At 42.5% G+C, this 15,383-nt stretch overlaps 1 protein-coding gene across 1 annotated transcript; it reads left to right on the plus strand.

Annotated features, from left to right (window-relative positions):
* The first annotated feature begins 11,275 nt into the window (after positions 1–11,275).
* LOC143609238 (secreted RxLR effector protein 161-like) lies at positions 11,276–11,878 on the plus strand. Its single transcript, XM_077084046.1, has one exon. It carries the CDS (start codon positions 11,276–11,278, stop codon positions 11,876–11,878), a length of 603 nt encoding a protein of 200 aa, XP_076940161.1.
* Positions 11,879–15,383: the final 3,505 nt, after the last annotated feature.

Consider the following 15,383-nt stretch of genomic DNA (forward strand, 5'->3'; position numbering starts at 1 on the left):
TGGCACCAAATATTAGGCCATATTTCACGAGAAAGAATAAATCGACTTGTGAAAAATGAAGTACTACCAAAACTAGACTTTTCCGATTTTGAAGAAAAATGTGTTAAGTGTATTAAAGGAAAAATGACCAAGAAAATTAAGAAAGGTTCCACTAGAAGCACAAGATTACTTGATTATATCCATACCGACATATGTGGTCCTTTTCTTACGGGTATTGGAGGGCATAAGTCGTTTATTACTTTTATTGATGATTATTCGCGTTACATGTACTTGTATTTTATCCATGAAAAATCTGAAAGTTTAGAAACTTTTAAAACCTAACGCTGAAGTTGAGAATCAACTAGACCGGAAAATAAAGGTTGTACGATCAGACAGGGGCGGAGAATACTATGGCCGACACACCGATGTTGGACAAAGCCCAGGGCCTTTCCATGAATTTTGTAAGAATCATGGTATAATAAATCACTATACCATGCCCGGGACTGCTCAACAAAATGGTGTGGCTGAAAGGCGTAATCGTACTCTTATGGATATGGTACGTAGTATGTTGGCTAATTGTGATCTCCCTTTATTTCTTTGGACTGAAGCGTTAAAAACAGCCGTCCACATACTTAATCGAGTTCCCTCTAAGTCTGTCCCTAAGACTCCATTTGAACTATGGACGGGAAGGAAACCTAATTTAAATTATTTTAAAGTATGGGGATGTCCGGCTGAAGCTAAACTATATAATCCACATTCCACTAAATTAGATATGAAAACTGTTAGCTGCTCTTTTATTGGATATCCCGAACGTTCAAAAGGATACCGATTTTATTGTCCTTCTCATTCTACTAGAATTGTTGAAACTAGACATGCTGAATTTCTTGAGTTTACAAATTTGAGTGGGAGTGACGGTGGTAGGCAAATAGATCTTCAAGTAGAAATTGAAGAGGCACCAATACCGGTGCAAATTAATCAGTCACTTGAACCATCTAATGATTTGCCGGTTCCTCATAATGATAATGTGATTAACACTGAGGAACCATCTACATCGAATCCCGTAACATCTCATGAAGTTAATGAACAAGAGACTCAAGAACCGCAACTAAGAAGGTCTTCTCGACCTAGGCGACCCATAGTTTATGATGACTTTGTGACTTACCTTCATGAGACCGACTTTGATTTGGGTAAAATAAATGATCCAACTACATTCAAAGAAGCCATGAATTGCGACCAATCAACCAAATGGTTGAGTGCCATGGAAGATGAGTTGAACTCAATGAAAATAAATAATGTTTGGACACTTACTTAATTACCAAAGGGTGCTAAGCCTGTAGGTTGTAAGTGGGTCTATAAAACTAAATTAGACCCTAATGGAAACATTGAACGTTATAAAGCACGCTTGGTTGCAAAAGGATATACCCAAAGAGAGGGAATTGACTATCAGGAGACTTTTTCCCCAGTGTCAAGAAAGGATTCCCTAAGAATAGTTATGGCCTTGGTAGCACATTTTGACTTAGAGTTACATCAAATGGATGTTAAAACTGCATTCTTAAACGGAGATTTGCATGAAGATGTGTTCATGAAACAACCTGATGGTTTTGAGCCTAAAGGCAAAGAACACATGGTATGCAAATTAAATAAGTCAATTTACGGGTTAAAACAAGCGTCTAGACAATGGTACATAAAATTTGATGAAGTCATGAAAAGACATCATTTTATTAAAAACCAAGTAGATCAGTGCGTTTATATTAAGATGAGTGGGAGTAAATTCATCATACTTGTGTTATATGTTGATGACATCTTATTAGCAAGTAATAATTTAGACATGTTGCATGATTCCAAAAGATTATTATCTGCTAATTTTGACATGAAAGATCTCGGTGAAGCCTCTTATGTGATAGGCATAGAAATCCATCAAAATCGATGCAATGGGACATTAGGACTTTCTCAAAAGGCATATATTGAGCGGATACTTAAAAGATTTAATATGGAACATTGTACCCCCACTGTAACACCTGTAGTTAAAGGTGATAGTTTTGGGTCTTATCAATGCCCTAAATCAGAGGCAGAACTCGAACAAATGAGACTCCTACCATATGCTTCTTGTGACATCTGCCCTGATCCGACCCGACCCAGGTACCCGTTTCTCTGACCCGATCTCTTTCTTTTATGATTTAATATTTATTTATACTTATATTTTACTTTTAATAATAATATATATATATATTTTCCTTCCCGCCTCTCTCTCTCTTTCTTTCCGCCGTCCCATCCCTCTTCTCTCTTTCCGCCTTCTGTTCCCTCTTGTCGCTGTCCCGCCCTTAAGCCTTGTTTCCTCTTTTTCTTCTAACTCTTTGCTTGTCCTTTGGTTCTTCCCGCCTAAGGATGTCTGCAGCTCCACGCGCCAGACTCCTTACATAGGAAGCCTGCGTGAAGACATCTTGTTCCTGCGATGCGTGAAGAGAACTCTTCTCGCAGCGCGCTAAGAATGCATGTTCTTCCCGCAATGCGCTAAGAATGTATGTTCTTCCCGCGATGCGCTTAGAATTCTTGTTCTTCACGCAGCACGCGAAGGATTTGTGATTCTTCCCGCAGTGCGCTAAGGATTGTTGTGCCAGCCTTCGCGCTCGCGCACTCAGCCTTCCCGCGCTTAACCCTTTGAGTTTTTCTTCTGTTTAATCTAGCCGTTTGCTTTTGTGTTGTCTTATCTTTTGTGTTGTTGACCTAATCTGCTTTATGTCTGAATAGTTACTTTCGGCGCAGCATGCGCACCAACCCCATTGGTTGGCAGATAAAGTGACTGACATTATCTTTTGAGATCTGCTTTTGCCATGCTTGACCAGTACCTTTATCTGACCTGCCCATGCCTTTTTACTGTTCGCTGTCAGCTTTATCTTGCCCTCTGCAGCTGCCATATCTTTTGATATCTTTTCTTTTACTTTTTGAGATCTTTTCCCCTTTTTCTAGGGATTGTGTTCCCTAGGGTTTCTCTATAAATAATAATAATATTTTCATAACACATCACACACAAACACTTAATCTCTCTTATTATCTCTTCCTCCCTTTTTGCTCTCTGCCGTTGTCCTCCTGCCGTCTCCTCTCTTGCCTCCGTCTTCCTCCCTGTTCTTCCCTGCTTTTCCGGTAATATATATATATTATATAATAATTTACTTATTAATTATGCTAACTTATAATCAAGACTTAAAACAAATCATTAAAACAATAATCTTATTTATAGGTTAACTTGTGCTTGTTTAAAGTTGGTTCTTGCTTTATCTTACACCGCATCGTTTATCAAGTGAGTTATCTCGTATCTAATCCCTTTTTATTTTAAATGCTTTGGGATGTTCATGTGTTCATACAAAACTTGAGTCTTAAACTGTTTATGAACTTTAGTCGCGCAGTATCCCATGTGTTGAGGACGTAGACTTGGCTGTTTATTTGTATGTGTGGATCATTAACCGTATTGACGGTCTATTCCGCAGTTTTCATGGTACCATTAGATGAACACGGGAGAACTATCGTTTATGATTTTCTCTTTTGTATACACATGCACAGTTAGTCTTGTTTGTGAGCTCAATTGTGAGCACTGGCAGTCTTGTCTCTTAGAGTTGGTCCCGATCAGATTACACCCTTGTTGAAAACCAGACATACACATGTTGCGCGCAGATTTATTGTTATGTATTGTATTAAACTTGATTTCTCACCAACACGCAAGTGTTTGACGTTTATTTTAACACATGTTCAGGTTTGCAGTAGCTGTTTTGGAGCTTGTGGACACGTAGGACGTTTTTACTTTTGGACCTAGAATTAAAATGTATCAAGACAAGTTAATGTTGTTTGAATGTTATAATTTATAATATATTGATTTATGTTTGATTTATGTTCTTTATTTTCCCCGCTGCGCGTGCGCGATAAAATGTGTATTAATAAATATTGACACCAATAGTGTCACGAGTAATGAAACAATATGTGGCGCCCCGATGTATAATCCGCCTTTGGTCGGGGTGTTACAGATTGGTATCAGAGCCAGGTTGACTTTAGGATAGGTGGTTAGACGTAACGGCCTAGAATACCTAAGAGTCCCTTCTCGCGCATGAGAGAAATCTCATGTTTGCGCGCTTATTGTTAATTACTCGTTATTTATGAATATGCTCGCACTTGCGCAGTATATGATTTTATGTTTTATTCCGCGATATTTCGATTTTTGTGAATTTCGATTTTTATTGATTTTACTTACATATTCGTTTGTTGGGATTGAAAATCCGAAAAGTCATGGTGATACATGAATAGTTGATTTTCAATTTCCATTTACGATTATGTTCTGAGGTTGGAGACTTGAAAAGTCATGGTGATACATGAATTGTCAACCTCCAATACTCATTTTCTTGTATATTTTATATTGAAGATTGGAAAGTCATGGTGATACATGAATCGTCAATCTCCAATACTCGTTTACTCGTATATTTTAAATTGGGAATTCGGAAAGTCATGGTGATACATGAATTGTCGATTTCTGATTCGAATTTGTTACCTTTATTAAGTCTGCATTTAGGGTCATTTATTTTACTTTAACTTTTGATAGTATCTAACTCCGTGAAACCAAGCTTTTCGAGGTTAAACTTTGTGCTAAAACTAAGATATTAACTAAAATTAAAATTTTTATAGAATGCCTCCGCTATCTCGCCGATTTCAGAGAAGAGAAGCCTCGCGCATGCGTAGACAGCAACGTTCCCAGGAAATGGCCGCCGCAATAGCCCAAGCCTTGAGCCAAAACAATACCAATACCTCCAGTTATAACATTAAATCCTTCAACGCGGGTAACCCTCCAAAGTTCACAGGTCTCGAAGGAGCCACCGTGATGCTCCAGTGGCTCGAGAAGATAGAAAACACTTTCCTTCACACCCAATGCCCCTCAGAAAGACGATCCCTATATGCTTCCAGTGTCCTGGAATCCAGAGCGCTTACATGGTGGAATGGAGTAGCCCATGCGCGTGGCGCAGAAGCTGCTTCTAGCATGACATGGGAGGAATTCAAGGAAATTCTTACGCGAGAATTCTGCCCTCCCAACGAAGTTAAGCGCCTGGAGGAAGAATTCTGGAACTTGAAGCAATACAGTGGCGAAGCGCGCGAGTACGCGACGCGCTTCCACGAGCTAAGCTTACTGGTCCCTCACCTTGTTACCCCTTCACGCCGAGCAATCGAGAAATTCCTTGGGGGTCTCCCCATGGAAATTCAAGATTCTGTATGGGCCAGAAACCCAGTTACCCTCTCTGACGCCATTGAGTTGGCCGCTGTGCTCAGCGACAACCATGTCAGAGCAGGAACCCTGTTCCTGCGGGGATCTGAGAAGACCAAACCCACCAAAACTGCCCCTGAACCCGCAGAAACCAAACCTGAACCCTCAAACCGTAACAACCTCAAGCGCAGGCGCAAGGCCTATGCGCTTACCAACCCGCCCATTGTCCAGCAACCCGCATACCAACCCCCAGTTTACGCGCCTAACCCTCTGTCAGCCTACCCAACTCCCCCTGTAGTTCACAACTATGCCCTAACCAATCCAGCACTCCCTGCCCCGCCTCCTAAGAAACCTTACACAGGAAACCATCCCTTTTGCCCAACCTGTAGATTTCACCACCCAACCCAAACCCCGTGTCGACTTTGTAACCGATGTGGCCGTACTGGTCACACTGCTGAGAACTGTAGAGTCCTTCTCGCCAATCCGATTGCGCCAACACCACCAGTCTACCCGCAGAACCCACAACCAACCTACCAAAACCCACGACCCAGATCGTGCTTTAACTGCGGTGATCCCAGTCATTTCCGGAACGCGTGCCCGAGACTGCAAGTGCAAATCACACAAGCGAATCCGGTGAACCAGATTTCGAACCAAGTGACGCGTGGACGAGCTTTTAACATAACCGCGCACCAAGCGCAAGCGAATAATGACGTAGTTAATGGTACATTTTTACTTAACGGATTTTATGCTTCTGTACTTTTTGATACTGGCGCCGATCGAAGCTTTATCTCTCGCGCCTTCGAGCAGAAGCTTGCGCGACCGCGCAACGATTTAAAAGAAGATTTTTCAGTTGAATTGGCTAACGGTGAAACTGTTTTAATTAACTCGGTGATTAAAGATTGTACGCTTAATCTTAACGAAAACGATTTTCTGATCGACCTCATCCCTATGCCTCTTGGAAGCTTTGATGTTATTATTGGTATGGACTGGCTCTCGAAGAATCGCGCCGAAGTTAATTGCGCCAAGAAGTTGATTCGCATTCCTCGAGAAAATGGTGACCTTCACATCTACGGCGAAAAACCCTCCAGTGGTCTTAAACTTATGTCTTGCGCCGAAGCCCAAAGACTCTTGCGGAAGAAGTGTATTGCATTTCTAGCCCATGTGGTTAATCCTGCTGAAGAAAGGAAGCTTCGCGATATCCCTGTTGTGCGTGATTTCCCTGAAGTTTTTCCTGATGATCTTCCTGGTATCCCTCCCGCTCGTGAAGTCGAGTTTCGTATTGATCTTGTCCCTGGCGCTTCCCCCGTGGCTAAATCTCCTTATCGTCTTGCACCCGCTGAGATGCAAGAATTGGCAAGCCAACTTCAAGAGTTGACTGCTAAAGGATTCATTCGCCCTAGCTCTTCGCCCTGGGGTGCTCCGGTGTTGTTCGTTAAAAAGAAAGATGGATCGTTTCGCATGTGTATTGATTACCGCGAGTTGAACAAACTCACCATTAAAAACCGGTATCCCTTACCGCGTATTGACGACCTCTTTGATCAACTCCAAGGTGCCTCTTGTTTCTCGAAGATTGATCTCCGCTCTGGCTATCATCAGTTGCGCATCCGCAATGAAGATGTTCCGAAAACTGCTTTTCGAACTCGTTATGGCCATTTTGAATTCTTGGTCATGTCCTTCGGTCTAACCAACGCACCCGCCGTTTTCATGGATCTTATGAATCGGGTGTGTAGGCCTTTCTTGGATAAATTCGTGATTGTGTTTATCGATGATGTTCTGGTGTATTCTAAGACCAAGGCCGAGCACGAGCAACATCTTCGGTTGGTGTTGCAGAAGCTTCGAACCGAGCAGCTCTATGCTAAGCTTTCCAAGTGTGAATTCTGGTCTGATGAAGTACAGTTTCTTGGCCATGTTGTTAACAAGATGGGTATTCATGTTGACCCATCCAAAATTGAAGCAATCAAGAACTGGATTACGCCATCCTCTCCTTCTGAGATCCGTTCCTTTCTGGGCTTAGCTGGTTATTACCGGCGCTTCATTTCGAACTTCTCGAAGATCGCTTTGCCTTTAACAGCTCTGACGCACAAAGGTAAACCGTATATTTGGGGCTCGAAGCAAGAAGAAGCCTTTCTAACGCTCAAGCGTTTGTTGTGTGAAGCTCCTGTTCTTGCACTACCTGAGGGTAATGATGATTTTGTCGTGTACTGCGATGCCTCCAACCAAGGTCTCGGTTGTGTTCTTATGCAACGAGGCAAGGTTATCGCTTACGCATCGAGGCAACTCAAGGTTCACGAGAAGAATTATACAACTCACGACCTCGAACTTGGTGCAGTTGTTTTTGCCTTGAAGATCTGGAGACACTACCTTTATGGTACTAAGTGTATCCTCTACACTGACCATAAAAGCCTTCAGCATATCTTTGATCAAAAGGAACTTAACATGAGACAACGCCGATGGAACGAACTCATCAGCGATTACGATTGTGAGATCCGGTATCATCCTGGTAAGGCTAATGTGGTAGCCGATGCGCTCAGCCGAAAACCCTGCCAGCTTAACTGTATTTTGCCGCGCACGCATCTTCACTTCGCGCCGATTCAAAGCAACCTTGAATCGCGTATTCGTGACGCGCAGCGCGCATCCATCAGTAATGGTAACCTTCGCGCCGAGTTAGCGTGTGGCGCGGAAGCGCACTTTGTCCCTAATCTGAGTGGAATTCTCTGCTATCTTAATCGCATCTGGATTCCCTTTGATGAGAATCTTCGCGCTGATATCCTGTGTGAAGCGCACAAATCTCGGTATTCTATTCATCCCGGCGCTGATAAGATGTACAAGGATTTGCGCATAACTTATTGGTGGCCCGGTATGAAAAAGGATATTGCTGTGTTCGTAGCTAAGTGCCTGACTTGTTCTAAAGTTAAAGCTGAACACCAACGCCCATCTGGTTTGCTCGAACAACCAGAAATTCCTACGTGGAAATGGGAATGTGTAGCGATGGACTTTATTACCAAGTTACCTTTGACAGCAAGCAAACATGATAGCATTTGGGTAATAGTGGATCGATTGACTAAGTCTGCTCACTTCCTGCCCATTCGTGAAAACTACCGTGTTGAGCAACTCGCGCAGCTTTATGTCAAGGATATTGTCTGCCGCCATGGTACTCCTTTGAGCATCATATCCGATCGCGATGGCCGTTTTATATCTCGCTTTTGGAAATCTCTCCAATCTGCGCTAGGAACTCGCTTGGACATGAGTACGGCATATCATCCTCAGACTGACGGTCAGTCTGAGCGAACTATTCAAACTCTTGAGGATATGCTCCGATCTTGTGTTCTTGATTTTGGAGGTAATTGGGATTCGCACCTGCCTTTGATCGAGTTCTCTTATAATAACAGCTATCATTCCAGTATTGGTATGGCCCCATTTGAAGCACTTTACGGTCGTAAGTGCCGCTCCCCGATCTGTTGGAGCGAAGTGGGTGAAACTCAAATCACAGGACCCGAACTTGTTCAAGAGACAACCGATAAAATCGCCAAGATCCGTGATCATCTGCTGACTGCCCGAAGCCGACAGAAGAGTTACGCAGATCGTAGGCGAAAGCCTCTCGAATTTCAAGTTGGTGATCTTGTTCTCCTCAAGGTGTCGCCTTGGAAAGGTGTTGTCCGCTTTGGGAAGAAGGGTAAGCTTGCTCCTCGTTATGTTGGTCCATTCAAGATTCTCGCGCGTGTGGGAAAAGTTGCCTACAGACTTGACCTGCCGCCCGCGCTCAGTAATGTGCATCCAACGTTCCATGTATCCAATCTCAAGAAGTGTTTAGCTGACGAGAACCTTCACATTCCACTTGATGAAGTTCAAATTGATGAATCTATGCATTTCGTTGAGAAGCCTGTTGAGATTATGGATCGCGAGGTTAAGCAAACCAAGCGCAGTCGTATCCCTATCGTGAAAGTTCGTTGGGAGTCCAAGCGCGGAGCCGAGTTTACATGGGAAAGGGAAGATCAAATGAAGATCAAGTACCCGCACCTGTTCTCTGCGCAACCTACTTCGAGATAAATTTCGGGACGAAATTTCTTAAAGTAGGGGAGACTGTGACATCTGCCCTGATCCGACCCGACCCAGGTACCCGTTTCTCTGACCCGATCTCTTTCTTTTATGATTTAATATTTATTTATACTTATATTTTACTTTTAATAATAATATATATATATATTTTCCTTCCCGCCTCTCTCTCTCTTTCTTTCCGCCGTCCCATCCCTCTTCTCTCTTTCCGCCTTCTGTTCCCTCTTGTCGCTGTCCCGCCCTTAAGCCTTGTTTCCTCTTTTTCTTCTAACTCTTTGCTTGTCCTTTGGTTCTTCCCGCCTAAGGATGTCTGCAGCTCCACGCGCCAGACTCCTTACATAGGAAGCCTGCGTGAAGACATCTTGTTCCTGCGATGCGTGAAGAGAACTCTTCTCGCAGCGCGCTAAGAATGCATGTTCTTCCCGCAATGCGCTAAGAATGTATGTTCTTCCCGCGATGCGCTTAGAATTCTTGTTCTTCACGCAGCACGCGAAGGATTTGTGATTCTTCCCGCAGTGCGCTAAGGATTGTTGTGCCAGCCTTCGCGCTCGCGCACTCAGCCTTCCCGCGCTTAACCCTTTGAGTTTTTCTTCTGTTTAATCTAGCCGTTTGCTTTTGTGTTGTCTTATCTTTTGTGTTGTTGACCTAATCTGCTTTATGTCTGAATAGTTACTTTCGGCGCAGCATGCGCACCAACCCCATTGGTTGGCAGATAAAGTGACTGACATTATCTTTTGAGATCTGCTTTTGCCATGCTTGACCAGTACCTTTATCTGACCTGCCCATGCCTTTTTACTGTTCGCTGTCAGCTTTATCTTGCCCTCTGCAGCTGCCATATCTTTTGATATCTTTTCTTTTACTTTTTGAGATCTTTTCCCCTTTTTCTAGGGATTGTGTTCCCTAGGGTTTCTCTATAAATAATAATAATATTTTCATAACACATCACACACAAACACTTAATCTCTCTTATTATCTCTTCCTCCCTTTTTGCTCTCTGCCGTTGTCCTCCTGCCGTCTCCTCTCTTGCCTCCGTCTTCCTCCCTGTTCTTCCCTGCTTTTCCGGTAATATATATATATTATATAATAATTTACTTATTAATTATGCTAACTTATAATCAAGACTTAAAACAAATCATTAAAACAATAATCTTATTTATAGGTTAACTTGTGCTTGTTTAAAGTTGGTTCTTGCTTTATCTTACACCGCATCGTTTATCAAGTGAGTTATCTCGTATCTAATCCCTTTTTATTTTAAATGCTTTGGGATGTTCATGTGTTCATACAAAACTTGAGTCTTAAACTGTTTATGAACTTTAGTCGCGCAGTATCCCATGTGTTGAGGACGTAGACTTGGCTGTTTATTTGTATGTGTGGATCATTAACCGTATTGACGGTCTATTCCGCAGTTTTCATGGTACCATTAGATGAACACGGGAGAACTATCGTTTATGATTTTCTCTTTTGTATACACATGCACAGTTAGTCTTGTTTGTGAGCTCAATTGTGAGCACTGGCAGTCTTGTCTCTTAGAGTTGGTCCCGATCAGATTACACCCTTGTTGAAAACCAGACATACACATGTTGCGCGCAGATTTATTGTTATGTATTGTATTAAACTTGATTTCTCACCAACACGCAAGTGTTTGACGTTTATTTTAACACATGTTCAGGTTTGCAGTAGCTGTTTTGGAGCTTGTGGACACGTAGGACGTTTTTACTTTTGGACCTAGAATTAAAATGTATCAAGACAAGTTAATGTTGTTTGAATGTTATAATTTATAATATATTGATTTATGTTTGATTTATGTTCTTTATTTTCCCCGCTGCGCGTGCGCGATAAAATGTGTATTAATAAATATTGACACCAATAGTGTCACGAGTAATGAAACAATATGTGGCGCCCCGATGTATAATCCGCCTTTGGTCGGGGTGTTACACTTCTGTTGTAGGAAGCTTAATGTATGCTCAAGTATGTACTCGTCCCTATATCGCATACATAACTGGCATGCTAGGCAGGTATCAAACAAATCCTGGCCTAGATCACTGGAAAGCTACTAAAAAGGTATTGCGATATTTACAAGGGACAAAAAAGTATAAGTTGACTTATAGAAGGTCAGATGATCTTGAACTCACAGGCTATACCGATTCTGATTTTGCGAAGTGTAAGGATGACAAAAAGTCTACTTCGGGATACATTTTTATGCTATCAGGTGGGCCCATTTCATGGAAGAGTCATAAGCAGCAATTAACTACTACATCTACAATGATGGCAGAATATGTTGCGTGTTACAATGCCACGTGCCAAGCAATGATTCTAAGAAATTTGATTAAGGGACTCAAAATTGTTACTTCCATACAGAGGCCTATAAGGATGTTTTGTGATAATAGTGTAGCTGTGAGTTTCTCAAATAGTAATAGCTCAAGTGGTGCTGGACTATATCTTGACACAAAGTATTTGTTTGTGCGAGAGCGAATGGAAGATCAAAGTGTTATTGTTGAATATATTAGCACACATGACATGTTAGCGGATCCACTTACTAAAGGTTTACCGCCCAAAATATTCAATAATCATGTACTTAATATGGGCTTTAGGCGAGACCTTTTATGAATGTCATGTAAACAATGTAAACAAGTTTAGGATATTATCTTCTTACTTCACTTAAATGTAAAGTTTGTCTATATTTATGAGTATATGTGCACTATAATGTTTATTTTAGACAAACATATTCTTTACCACCTAACTTATAGATTTGAAGATGATATCATTATCATAATTGATAGGGGTCTTTGCATTGATGATAATGCAACTGACTGTATCGGTTTGTTTTGATGTTGTCATAAGAAGGTTTAACGAAATTATCTAATTTTATTACTTGGCCAATTAGTGTTATTTTACATGTATAAATGTTTAATGAAATAGTCTAGCAGCCAAGTGGGAGAATGTTGGAAATATTTATATGGCTTTTGACCATTTAACATTTATATGGACTAAATGTGTGTAGTCTCATAATTATGGTATCTAATTTGATGAGAGTTAATACCATAAGGGGTCAATATGTAAATATGGTGGTTAAAAAGATTGTTGAGTCGTTGCCCTAATTAACTGTCACGATAGAACGATCATCATTCATTCGATCTGACAAAATTCTCTAACACCATAACTCAATCCATCTTAATTGAAGGGCAATTAGACTCTTAATCAAGATCATCATCAAACACCCAAAGGAATGAATCTTCTCAATCAAGTAAGTTTTACAACCCATTATTAGTGGTAGATTAATTTGGGACTTGTATAATTGATATCATATGTTGAAATTGATTCAACATGTTAACCATTTTTTAAGAGATTAATCATCAAGTATATAACGTGTTACACTAACATTATAAAATTTTAACTATCAAATCTTTTATTTGTATAAATTTGTTATAGTGATTTCAATAAAAAAACACGTTGGGTGATAAACAACACCGATTGATTAGTTCTATGTGTTCTTTTGATTGCGTTAACTATCGGTTAATGTAAATCATATGTCACTCTTTTAAACCTAGTTACATTATAAGCTTGATTACATCATTTACTAAAGAGTGATTGAAGAAACACTAACCGGACCCCGGGCAGGTTACTGGTAACCTAGGGGTTGGAGAGCTGTTTCCCACGAGGGGTTAGACCCTTGGAAGATGGTTCTTCTGATAACCTGCAAAACAGACACCGTGAGCTCGTCACTGAGAAGGGGGGGGTTCCTCCTTGTGACCACCCTCCGGCGTGAGAATCAGACTAGATTGCTCTTTAAATATAAAAGTATATTAAGAGATTGCTAGAGCAGATATCAGGTATATATGATGATAATATGATAAGATATGATAAGATGAGATGATCATACCATTTGTGGTATTTATAGCCGAAGGTAGGTTTCCAAGGGGTTTAGCCGGCCCAACACGCTACCAACTGTAACCTATGCACGTGCCCTGCCTGTGAGTGGTGGATAGGTAGCGGCTGACACAGAGCAGGCGTGTCGTGCACTCTTCCTCTTCTGCCAACTACAGGCTAGGCACGTGGTATGGCAGGAGTTGGTGGGTAGGCGGCGGCTATTGGTCACAGTGCTGTGGCGTGCTGTCTGCCATGCTGCTGTCAGTGAGCTGTCGCATCTCTGATCAGATCTTTTGCCCATACCTCGTCAGGTACAGTAAAAGATCCTTCAGTATACGGACTGGCTTATTTGGGCGGGAGTATTCCCCCTCCCGCCTCTGTGCGGGATTGCTCCCGGCTTGGCTCATTCCTTCAGGTGACACTGAACGATTGAGAGCTAAGTGCCTTGTGCGTGTAGCCATGCTGCGCGGGTGGCCTTCCCTAATGGCTTGTATCCGAGGCTGCGGGGACAGGCGGAGTCCTTCACCATTGGGAGGCATTTCCTGCGGGACCAGCTTGCGTACTGCGCGTAAGGACGTCACGTCTCTGAGCATGGTTGGTCCTGCGGATCCAGTTGGTCTCTGCGCAGACGTCCCTGTTTAAGGTGAGTCTTGCGGGTCCAACTGGGCTCTGCTGGGACCTACCTCTTCAAGTCCCCCCAGTCCAATGTTCTTCTCATGAGTGTTTAATGAAGTGAGGTGAACTTTTGGACTTGAGCAAAGGGTTTTGAAAAGGGTTTTGTAAGGTTTTCCATGGGGATTCTTTCCGCGGAAGTCCTTGTCACTTGCAGAAATGCCCGAGTTTCCTGCTTGGTCTTTGGGTATGATGCGGGTAGGTCTGTAACCTCCTCGCAAGTCAGGAGCATTGAGTCCCAGTTGTATGTATTTTCCATGAGGTTTTGGTAGTTTTGAACATAGTGATCAATTATGTTAAGACCACCAATTCCATCCTGGAGCTTCAAACAACGTAGTTCTCGATGTTCCCGCTATGCGGGGATGCTATTTCCGTTTCCGCAAGCATTGCCCAGAAGATCCTTCTTGGTTTCAATTCCCAGCGGAGCGCTAGGTATGTGAAGGGTTTTGCCTTAACACTGTACCTGCGCTCGTCTTACGGTTACTTTACTCTCAAGGTATTCCTGGCGTCAATTCCCTGCGGGTGCTAGGTATGTGAAGGGTTTTGCCTTAACACTGTACCCGCATCCGTCTTACGGTTACTTGTTCACCAAGGTTCTTGGCTTCAATTCCCTGCAGGTGCTAGGTATGTGAAGGGTTTTGCCTTAACACTGTACCCGCAGCCGGCTTACGGTTACTTGTTTGCCAAGGTTTATTTGGCTTCAATTCCCTGCGGGTGCTAGGTATGTGAAGGGTTTTGCCTTTACACTGTACCCGCATCCGTCTTACGGTTACTTGCTTGCCAAGGGGTAAGGGGTATTTTCCCGCTTACTTTTTAATACTTTCGAATTTTGAATTTTGAAATTCGAAGAGTTGGTGAAAAGATAAACCTCTGAAACGTCGTGCGACGGTTTCTTCTGACTGTGTCAGGACGTGCAGGAAGTTATGGTGACGTGACAGAACATGGTCATTCCAGTCGCTTTTTCAGGCGCGTGGGAGCGATTTTTCGGGCGCGTGGCCGCGAAATTACTGGCACACGTCCTTTCAACAGCTGTTGCCAGCTTGATTTTTGCCACGTGTCATAGTTTCATTGCACATTTGATTTCTCTCTCCTCCGCATTAAATTCACCGCATTAATTGCGATTACTATATAAAGGGGGAGAGGGTTATTTGCAATTCACACTTTCCACTTTCATCTCTTCTTCTCAAGTAATTTCCGGCGAATTTTTCTGTTCAGTAAAGCATTACCCTGAAATCTCTTTTCGTCTTTCTTCCACCATGTCTTCTCATGATGCTGATGACCAGAAGACTGCTGGCGAATGCCAGTGCTCTCTTCCTGTCGATCTGTACCAGTATATCATCAGGAAGTTCATGCTCGAGTCTCTCGAGCCTGAGTTTCCTGAACCCCACCATACTGTGTACGATGCCCCTAGTGGCAAGATCGGGGTTTATGCTGCATTCTTTGTCTACGGGAACCTTAGGTTTCCGTTGACAAAGTTTGTGTACCGTGTCCTAGAGAGGCACGGTGTGCACCTGACAGAGGTGCACCCCATGGCCATTGCCAAGGTCCGGCACTTTGAGTGGGTGTGCCGGAT

This window comes from Bidens hawaiensis, unplaced genomic scaffold, assembly GCF_021521415.1.
Source record: "Bidens hawaiensis isolate Kalapana, Puna unplaced genomic scaffold, B.hawaiensis_p1.1 tig00419516_1, whole genome shotgun sequence".
Classification (NCBI taxonomy): Eukaryota; Viridiplantae; Streptophyta; class Magnoliopsida; order Asterales; family Asteraceae; genus Bidens; species Bidens hawaiensis.